Below are 10,461 nucleotides of genomic sequence, written 5' to 3'. Positions count from 1 at the left end.
ATGAGTGGATTAATTGTAGAAATTTAGTTTGAAACAACAAATAACAGATACCCTTTAAGAAATCTACAGTGCTATGCTTCTGACATTGCTCATGGCTCTTTGGTGGTCACTTTGGTGTCTTTTGCTCTTCAAGCTAAATAAACTGCAGCAGAGTCACACTCACAAGGATAATCTGTGCATATCTTAACTTCATACTGAACAGCATCAACGGTTTTCTCCTCCTCAATTTGAGCTGTTCCCCATTCTTGAGCTTTAACTGAATTCTCCCTCTTTGTTTCTTGTGTGTGATGAATAGAGGGCTTTACTGTGGGGTCAGGACAGTGCAGTAATTGGGGCATTCATAAAGAGATTATGCCTGTGCTGATGGGAACAGAGCTCATTTCTAAACCCTCGCTCAAATCACTTGTGAGAAAAACACACGTATCTTAAGTCTATGTAGCTTCATATTTTAGACTCACTGAGCTTAACTCCCCCGTGCAGTGTGGACTCTGCAGAGGAGTGTAATTGTATCTTGCAGAGGTCTACATACGGAGCGTAACAGGAGAGGGACGGTGGAGCAGAACTTCTATACTGGGATCGGTCTGTTTCTCAGTAGCCAGCAGAGGGAGACTGGCCAGCTGGTGTCAGTGGGTCACTTTTTTCTCACACAGCTACTCTGCACATTAGAGGGGGAACGCATATGCACAGGAAGCCTCTGAGTGCACGGACTGAGAGAGGGAGAGAAAAAAGCCAACGCCTGCTGAAAGTCACAGCAGAATACATGTAGGATCCGCTCATGAACACATGCAGAAAACGAGCTTCTGGCTTCACTGATTCTTTCTGAGTGACAGTTGTCCATCGGTGGACTGAGAGGGCAGAATGTCCCGACGGGACCAGAGGTTTCGGAGAGGAATGAAAGGACGGTAAGAGCTACTGTTATTAATTGGTGAAATGTGTATGTCTAAGTGACAGAAAGGAAAGAGTACCAAAGAGTGAACGAAAGTAAGAGAAGGAGAAACTGTAGCTCAACGTCTGCAGTACTTCCTCTTTGCAGCGACAAACAGATACATGAGTAATCTAATCCTCCCTTCTTTCACATCAACTATGAGTATGTGTATGAGTAGTGTATGAAACCAAAACAATAACAGGTAAAGTTGTTGCCTTGCCAGGTGTCCAAGCAGTCTACAGTACTATCCATAACTAAGGTGTTTATGTTTGTTGTCTTTTTTAGTTGTTTTACCTCATCAACAACGGCTCTTCCTCAGATCTATATCAAAACACAAATACAGAATAAAGTACAAATGCACACACTTAAACTACATACAAAACACCATTGAGGCAGTACCCCTGTAACATCCAACACAATATAATTAGATCACAAACAAATGTCCCCTTTTAAGATCTACTGTTTTCTAAAGGAAATCCAGTAGGGCGACACAGACAGAACAGGGAGGAAACCATGGCAGGAGAATACGTCATCAGATTCTTAACATTTGACCAAGGTTAATGTCCTGACATCATAACATGTTTGCTTTATGTACAGCAGGTGCTGGTGTGTCCACAGCTCCGCTTTTGTTCACAACAGCTCTTATAACAGAGACGAGGTTTATAAATGGCTAAAAATAAGAGTAAGATGCAGCACGAGCCAGATGTGGCAAATATTTTCAGGTGGAAAAATGAGGAAATGTGAGGAGTTGGGTAGCAGTAGGAAACAGAGAGAGAATGAATTCTCTGGATGTATGTCTGGGCTGATGCCAGGGTTTTCCTACAACCAGATGTTTAGGTGGAATCGCAGATGTTGAGCTGGAAGGTTCTACATCCGTTGCCAGCAGCACAATAACAAAGACAGGAGGTCTAAAATAAACCTGCAGCTGTTTGATGGTTTTATTAGTTACTGTAATTATTTCTTCAGTAACGAATGACAGTCAGGTCTAATAGATCTCTAACAGTACTTCCCTCAGTTCTCCAGCAGACATAGTCACAAGAAGTAATGCGTCTTAAATTACCAACAGCAGCAACATTTCTTTGGAATAAAGAGAAGAAATAGAGGAAATCCTTGGCACAGTTGTCACACTAGTGACACTGAAGCAATCTTTGGCAAGCACAATACAAAACCCCAAAACCGACTGATTAATACCAAAATGTAAAAGAAGTAGGATGATGCTTGTTATCACTTTGAACTGAGTTACAAGATTTAAGACTGCACTAATGGCACAATTAACATTTTCCAAATGTAATTAAAAAAAAAAGTATAATAATATGGTTGATCACAGTCAAATGCTGTCATTAAGTGTCTTTTACATTGGAGGAAAGCTCAGTTTTTTTCCTCCCCAATGGCTTCATTCTCAATAGTAAGGCAACCTTTTCATTCCCTATTGTAAGAACAGCATGGCATTTACAGTTGAGAGGAAACATGGAGCTGTACTCTGTCCAGGAAGTCACCTCCCACTCCGGTTATAGTGTTGGAGAGATAAGGAAGCAGGTTTTTTTTTGTACAAAAGTACTACTTTACATTCAGTTCAAGACGGGACGCCACAGAAAGTTTCTGTTTGTAGATTTTAAAGTACTGAAAATCAACATGCTGCACCACATTTAAGGAACAAGTGCTTTTTAAGTGCCAACTGTCGTAATGTTTGCACTTTATTTCTTCTTTTCTTGCAATCTCTGAGTGGGTGTGCCCACTGGAAACTAACACTAAGTTACAGTGTTTTTGTGAAGACATGTGACTGACCAGTGACGCTACATGAGTAGTCCTTTTGTATGAGGCAATATTAGTCTAATTGTGCTCTCAGTCACAGTGATATCAGCAGTTCAAGATATATAGTGCATCATTTCAAAACCATGCCTGCAGTGAAGATAACTGTATTTCCTCCAGGCGTGTGCTGGAGACTCACCAGCAACCTGACATCTCAGTCTCAACTTTGTGACTAATAAAAAGCATCACACACGTTCCAGAATCACAAGACTGGGAAGGAATTAGGTACACAGAATACCTCTGTGTGTTAAAAATAGGCTAAACTGAAGGTGATATTTATGGTTCAACTGACCTGGAAGTGTTCTACCTGATCCCATGAGTGACGATGGAGCAGGTCGGCTTTCCTCCGAAGTCTCATGTGTTCCATCACTGATTAGTCTCACATTACTTTGTTTGAAAACACCTCTGAAGCATCTATCGTTTTACAGCCTAAATCTAAACCTAAATCTGCATCTTCTCTCGTTTCATCTTTCTGCCATCTCACCATGTCACCCTGTGTCTCCTCCCTGTGTCCCTCTTTCCTTAGGTGTTGTGAATGTGGCTGTATCCTGTCTCACTGGTACTATGAAAGAGAAGGACAGCCCTACTGTAAGAAGCACTACTGGGCCCGTTATGGAGAGCACTGCCACGGCTGCAGGGAGACCATCACAACAGGACTCATTATGGTAATATGAAAAGAAGAAATGATCTGTCCATCTATTGCACCTTGAATTAGGGCTTCACAATAAGACTTCAAAAGAATTCTTATGAAATAATCTCACTGATTTTTTTAGATAGGGACAGGTAGATAACCAAAAAGGAGGGTTAAAACTTTGTACCACAAAGCAACAAAACACACAAATTCATCGTGTGTTATGTCGATTGTGCTATCACTCTGACATGTTAAGGAAATACTGTAACTTAACAGCCGAGTAAAACTGTTTCTTACCAAACACTTTTTGTCTATGCAGGCCACAAACTTCACTGTACATAAACTTCTAAACTTAATAAGAGGAAAGCCTAATTTCCTAACCAGTTCTTCCTCTCTGGTCTTATTTCGTAATGCTGGCTAACATTTCATTATAATTAGTCACAACATCACAGCTGACAAACAGATCCAACAAACAGTCCCGAGCCAAAGTCACCTTAGCAGACAATGCTCCTCTCTGTTTTTCTGCCAAAACATTTTGAACTCAGCCAGCAACAAATTGATTGATAGCTGGTGAGCTACTTTAAAAATAGCTGCTTTATTGATCATTCAAAGCCACCATTTGTTCGAAGTGACTGATGGTCATACAAATATCAAATATGTGCATTATGTAATATCACGGATGGAAGTATGGCAATAACCTCTGTAGGATCTAATACCGCAACAAGAAATACCGAATCACAGCATGCTGCGCCGTCTATTCAAACATTCAAAGCCTTCCGGCCTCTTGTTTTCCTCCTGGTATGAAAGTAAATGCTCTTTTCTTTCAACTCGCAAAACCAGAGGATATCCTCTAAAAACATCCTGACACTACAAGGCCTTGATGCAGGAATGTAGTGAAATATAATTCAGAGGAGCCCCTAAAGTCTGACCCCACCAAATGTCATCTTGTAAAAACCAACATTACTCTTTTGGCCTCTGCATTGTGTATTATCACTCTGCCCTCTGTTTAAACAGGTTGCTGGAGAGCAGAAGTACCACCCTGAATGCTTCACTTGCATGAGCTGTGAAATGTTCATTGGAGACGGAGACACCTACACACTCGTCGAACGCTCCGAGCTCTACTGGTAAGTTTGAAGCAGAAACAGGAAAAAAAAAAAAAAAAGCAAGTCATCAATAGAACTGCATGAGGGAAGTTGTGAGCTGAATGATTCAAGTAGAATTTTTGGTCAAACAGATTTCTGTTTCTGATGAGTGCCCTTTCTTTTATGTCCTGATTTGTCTATTCCATAGCGGCCATTGTTTCTGTCAAGGTGTAGAATCAACTGTGAGGCCAGCCTCTCCTCTCACCAAGAGTCCACATATGGTGGCACTGGTGTCCTTCCCTCCCCGTGCAGGTGGCCGACGAGGCCTGACTGTAGCCACTGACCTCAGCCAAGAGAAAGGCCTTCTTGTCACTGTCACAGGGTGAGTCTAAAATGTAAGACTTGTGTCTAAACCCAAACACTGATCCAACACCCCTGGCTTGTTTTCTGTCTCACCCCCTCATTCCTGCACCCATTCACTCATTGCCATTCTCCCACAGGTTAGACTCAGCTGTCCTCAGCCGTGACCTGCTTCCCTCTGTGCACACTGGTGACCGAGTACTGGAGGTCAATGGCATTCCTGTCCGCAACATTTCCCCAGATGAGGTAGGCCTCAAACCATTCACCAATTCAGCAATAATATCATAACTAAGTGAGATGTAGATACACTTCCTGGCATGCACAAAAACAATACTAAATAAATAAGACAGAAAAAGTAGTAACGTCCATACCCTTTCCTCTAGATAAACCGTGTGATCCAGGACACAAACAGACCACTGCAGCTGACCATTGAGCACAATCCGCAGTCTCCTGACGATCTCCTTCGCTCCAACAATTCCCAGGATGACAGCAGCTGTCCTGACCCTTGTGTACGCGAGAAACTTGCTTCAACCCACAAACTCCCAAGTCTGGAGGAAGAGCCAAGTCCTGGGGAAGAGACAGATGGACCAATCACAATGAGCCTCTCACCGTCTCAGCACCAAGGAACAACGGGAATGCGATCCAGACACATTCTGTACGTGCTGACTCTCGGCTTACTACGATTCATTACTCCTCTGTTTCTCTTCGTCTAAGTCTTTCTTTTTATTTCTCAGACGCAGCTGTAGTATAGATAAGTGCCCTCTGTCCCCTGGAGCACTGTCACTTTTATCTCAAAGAAGAGACATGGTTCGCTCAGAGTCTCTTCGTGTGGACTCTGGAGATCGGACCCATCGCATCTTCAGACCTTCAGACCTCATCCATGGAGAAGTGCTTGGAAAGGGCTTCTTTGGACAGGCTGTTAAGGTGCCGCAGCTACATTTTTCATCACTTTCACTATCACTTTGTCCCTTTCAATATTATGTTTGTTGTCAATTCATTCATCCTAATCAGCATTGTGATTAACATGTTGCTGTCAAGGTAACACACCAGGAAACAGGGGAGGTGATGGTGATGAAAGAGTTGATAAGGTTTGACGAAGAGACACAGAAGACTTTCTTAAAGGAGGTAAGTGGTCATCAGAGAAGGAAAGGCGTCATGATTTAAAATGTAAATAGTGGGGAATTACTCTAAGCAATTTAATCTCTACCAACCCTGCTGGCTGTCATTTAATTTAGAAGATGGGGGGAGGGGTCTACACTAAGTTAAGGAAGGTGGATGCTCTTCACTAAGTTGCTACAAAAGATGGATTTGTTCAGGAATGTTTAAACCTTGTTTAAATCTTACACCATCAAGAGGGTTACTAGATGACTGTCTTACCAATGAGGTATTTTCATGTTGCTACAAATGACGTCCGCATTTGTTTGAACAGAATTCCTCTCGATTTGTACAGGTGAAGGTGATGCGCTGTCTGGACCATCCTAACGTTTTAAAGTTCATTGGACTGTTTTACAAAGACAAACGAATTAACTTCGTCTCTGAATACATCCAGGGAGGAACTCTCAGAGAGACCATCACAAAAATGGTAAGTTAAAATAGGTTGTTGTGTTGTTCCATGAGTACTGTCAGGAGTACTGTCAAGAGGACTCAGACACAGCATGTTGGTTCTTGCCTTTGTAGGACAAGAATTTTCCCTGGAGTATAAGAGTGAGTTATGCCAAAGACATTGCAGCTGGAATGGTGAGTGTTCCTGGTCAGTATACTAAAAGTAAAAGGTTGAAACTAATAATTTCTTAATCTGGTCCCGACACACCCTAATGTTTATAACCTCTCTCCTGCTCAGGCCTATCTACACTCAATGAATGTCATCCATCGAGATCTCAACTCACACAACTGCCTGGTCAGAGAGGTAAACAAGTGACTCCATCACACACATCAGCAAACACCATATATCTTCACTGTAGGATGCACAAACATCAAAAATGACAATTCCCCCACTGTGTTGCAGTGTTCCATCAATATGTTGATTACTTCATTACATTTCAGAAATGAGTGGAATAAAACAAACAATAATTTGATAGACAGCTCCATTTTCGATTCAATTCCAAGTTGATAAAATAATCAGGTCTGTTCCAAGTTTAGCAAATCTCTTATCAGTTATTATTAAATGGCAAAGACCAATGTGTGAAATGCAGTCATCTGGATAGGAATTCAAATTTTCTCAGTTTTCACAAACAGGAAAATCTTCCAGCTATTGCCAGCCTCAGTATTTTTCTTTTTTTAATTTTTTAAAGCTAGAATGTCATCAAAAATCAAACTTTTCAAAACTGCATATTTTTAATGTTAGCTTTTCTTTGTCGCACACGTAACTGACTTCAAGGATGCTATAGAAGACTTACGATTTATGGAAAATGTGATCTATATTTTTGGGAAACACATATGCTACATATTGCACTTTTAACAAAAACAGACCAACACAACCAACATAGACCTCAAGCATAACTCCTCCAATAAATGTTCTTAACATATCTTTCTCTCTCTCTCCCTCGTTTAGAACCAGTCTGTAGTGGTAGCAGATTTTGGACTAGCCAGGCTGGTAATGGAGGAGAGGAATCAGGGCAGAACATCCTCTATGGAACGGCCTGCGAAGGGGCCGCTGACAGAGCTCCGCAGGCCTGACCGGAGAAAACGGTACACTGTGGTAGGAAACCCCTACTGGATGGCCCCTGAGATGATCCATGGTGAGTGCACGCAGTACAGGACTATCATTTATAGCAGGGGATCCCCAGTCTCTCAATCACCTCTGTCATGGGTCAGTACAAGACAGTAAAGGTGTGGCTCACATTTTCCAATCTTTCCTCTGCACCTCTCAGGGAAAAGCTATGACGAACGGGTGGACATCTTTTCCTTTGGTATCATGATATGTGAGGTAAGAACAGCTAGGCAGGGTAAAATATTGCTGAAAGTATTAAGCACTTGAGTTTGTAGAATTAAAAAGATATGGTGTGATGTAAAAAAAAATGTAGGAATTCTTAAGCTACAATGCTGTGTAAACATCAAAGAAACGTTAATTAATCAGGCATCTGATCACTCTCTTAAGATAATAGGTCGAGTGAACGCCGACCCTGACTACCTTCCCCGGACAAATGACTTTGGCCTAAATGTACATGGTTTCCTGCAGCAGTACTACACTCCACAATGCCCCTCAGCCTTCCTTCCACTGGCTGTCCTCTGCTGTGACATGGACGCTGATAAACGGTATGATTGCACAAATCCAATACAACTATTTCAAACTGCTTGTTTCGAAAACACATTTTAATTATTCAGTTAATTTCAGTTAACCAAACAACTACAGCCACCACTACTTAAAATAACCAAGAGCTACCTCATTAAAAGAGTGGGATATTTGTACATTTTGGGGTAAGTTAGTCCTTTATGACTTACTCGAAAGTTATCAGCTTCACCTGATGGTGTCAAAATGCTGTGGTAGTCTAATGTTGTAAATACAGTACAGTAACTTCTCAACCAATCCTAACAACCTCTCATCATAAGCCTTTGTCTTTATGCTTTCAGCCCTTCCTTTTCAAAGCTGGAGGAGTGGCTGGAGAACCTACTGATGCACCTGGACATTGGTCTACCTATGCTATCTGAGTTGGAGCAGCTTCGCAGAGCCTTCTGGCAGACTCACAACCATCAAAACCATTTTCACAATCAGGACAGGACCCTTGATTCTCATGAACAGACCCACTGTTCACAAAGACAGAGCCCAGACCCCATGCTACATTCAGACAACACAAACACACACACAGAGCCAAGTCACCTCACTCAGGGCCAAGATCAAAATGGCACACCTGACAGCCATTCAGATGAACAGCAACACACGCATGACAACCATAATGAGAGGACTGAGCACAACCACTTGACCGAACACTCTAATGACCACTCACAAGACAAGAGCCAGACCTGTTGCACATCTGCAAGTACAGACTCAAGCAAGAATGGGTCTGAAACTTATGAACACAAAAACCCCTCAGGACAACCAAAAGCCCAGCATGAGCCCTCACAACTGCTGCAGGTCAACAACTCCCTAATAGGCCGGTCCAACAGGCCCAGAAGGATATGCAGAGTGCTGTGGGACAGAACTACAGAGGACAGCTCTTTTCTCTGACTGCTTCATCTAATGGTCAAGACTGGACTCGTCTACAAAGCCCACTTTTGACGGATAAAAACACTTCACCAAGACATGTGTGCCTTTTCAAACAACTGGGACAGAAGTGAACAATAAAAGCTGTATAGGGAGGACTAATGCATGGGGATATTTTGCATGAAAAATCTGAAACAGATCTGTATGCAGCTTGATAACAACAGCCATGTTGTTGCCTCAGATTGCTCTGTGAAACAGTATTTATGTGGTTTCAACTACACCCTGACCGATACAGGATTTAGTGGATATCTAATCGATACCTTACGTCTTAGATTTCACAAAATCTGTCAGTGCTCTCTGGTGGGCAGACAATGTAATAGTGACAGTGTTTCCAAATTACCTCAAACATATCTTTGACATTTCTGTACTACAATTTCTCTTTTCTTATCACCCAGCATCCATGATGATATCAGTATATCTGTAATAGGATAATATTGGCCAGTCAGTTTATCAGTCGGGCTCAAGCCTCAACTTTGTGCAGAAACTGTGAAACACAAGGCACTTTATACTTTAAGCTATATTGCATGGGTCAATAATTTATCAGAATACGTTATGTATTTTCTGTATAAAATTTTCAGAGCACATACAACACACTGAGCTGAGCATATATAAAACTACAACTGTAATACGAACTAATAGTTAAATTAATAAAAAAAATATATAAATTCATGTGTTAACTGAAATGACTATTGACATTTAATGTCTCACTAGTAAAATTTGCTCCTACTTGATTATCAAACAGTCCTTTTCTAAGGCAGTTCTCTGGAATTTAGCACAGAAGGTTATTTGTTTTTCTTGACATTGGTATTCTGATATTTCACCTATAGCTTAGAGTAACTTTACATCATTAAGCTTAAACAAACACTTACAAAAACTTACCTTATGTATGAACCTGGTATCAAACACTCACCTCTTGTAGGCTTGACAGGTGGCCTTGAAAAAGTCATAGTGAATTAAATGGTGTTTTTACAAGGAATGTAGCTGTAATCTACTTCGGCTAGCCATGTGTGCCTCTCCAGTAACTAGCAATTATCAATAACATTACATTCAAATCACACAGCTTACATTAGCTAAGCATCCCTTTCTCTGAAAAATAGCATTAGCTTAGCTATCTCCTTATTTAATTTGTAAGGGACCAAATATTAAACAAGATTTATCTCCATTATATATGTCTATTCTTAAGCTATTTGTCATTGGTATACCGATATAAAATGAAAAAAACTAAAAAACTAGCTACACTACATTAAAACTTGTACGACTCGTTGCCTCAGCATCTCACCTGTCCATTTGCATTGTGAGTGTGTAGTAAATGCTCATATTTCAATAGTGTTTAGCAAAATATACAACTCCCTGACTATTGTCTTTGTTTTCAGGTTATAACGTACGTTACAAACGTAAACAGCCGTTTCCAGGACAATGTATTTGAGCGTTTCAAACCTATTCAGCATACAAA

General features: G+C 41.1%; 1 protein-coding gene across 2 annotated transcripts; it reads left to right on the top strand.

Moving 5' to 3' along the window:
- The first annotated feature begins 424 nt into the window (after window positions 1–424).
- LOC143332540 (LIM domain kinase 1-like) lies at window positions 425–9,688 on the top strand. 2 transcript variants are annotated; one of them, XM_076750115.1, is made up of 15 exons: window positions 425–902; window positions 3,261–3,399; window positions 4,380–4,489; window positions 4,656–4,829; window positions 4,948–5,053; window positions 5,191–5,462; window positions 5,542–5,731; window positions 5,846–5,932; window positions 6,258–6,389; window positions 6,485–6,544; window positions 6,648–6,713; window positions 7,359–7,545; window positions 7,678–7,733; window positions 7,905–8,062; window positions 8,378–9,688. In XM_076750115.1, exons 1-15 carry the CDS (start codon window positions 859–861, stop codon window positions 8,970–8,972), a joined length of 2,376 nt encoding a protein of 791 aa, XP_076606230.1. In that variant the 5' UTR covers window positions 425–858; the 3' UTR covers window positions 8,973–9,688. The 2 variants fall into 2 exon arrangements, with proteins under 2 accessions (XP_076606230.1, XP_076606231.1); XM_076750116.1 differs by having other exon boundaries at window positions 5,858–5,932; window positions 8,378–9,654.
- Window positions 9,689–10,461: the final 773 nt, after the last annotated feature.

This window comes from Chaetodon auriga, chromosome 15, assembly GCF_051107435.1.
Source record: "Chaetodon auriga isolate fChaAug3 chromosome 15, fChaAug3.hap1, whole genome shotgun sequence".
Lineage (NCBI taxonomy): Eukaryota > Metazoa > Chordata > Actinopteri > Chaetodontiformes > Chaetodontidae > Chaetodon > Chaetodon auriga.
Note: the sequence above shows the minus strand (reverse complement) of the source record. Positions and strands in the feature narration are given on the sequence as shown.

Excerpts from the sequence above, each read along its gene's own strand:
- LOC143332540 (XM_076750115.1), top strand. The coding sequence starts at position 859 with ATGTCCCGACGGGACCAGAGGTTTCGGAGAGGAATGAAAGGACG. Across the intron at positions 5,732-5,845 it reads TCTTTGGACAGGCTGTTAAG|GTAACACACCAGGAAACAGG; the intron begins GTGCCGCAGCTA and ends GTTGCTGTCAAG. Across the intron at positions 5,933-6,257 it reads AGAAGACTTTCTTAAAGGAG|GTGAAGGTGATGCGCTGTCT; the intron begins GTAAGTGGTCAT and ends CGATTTGTACAG.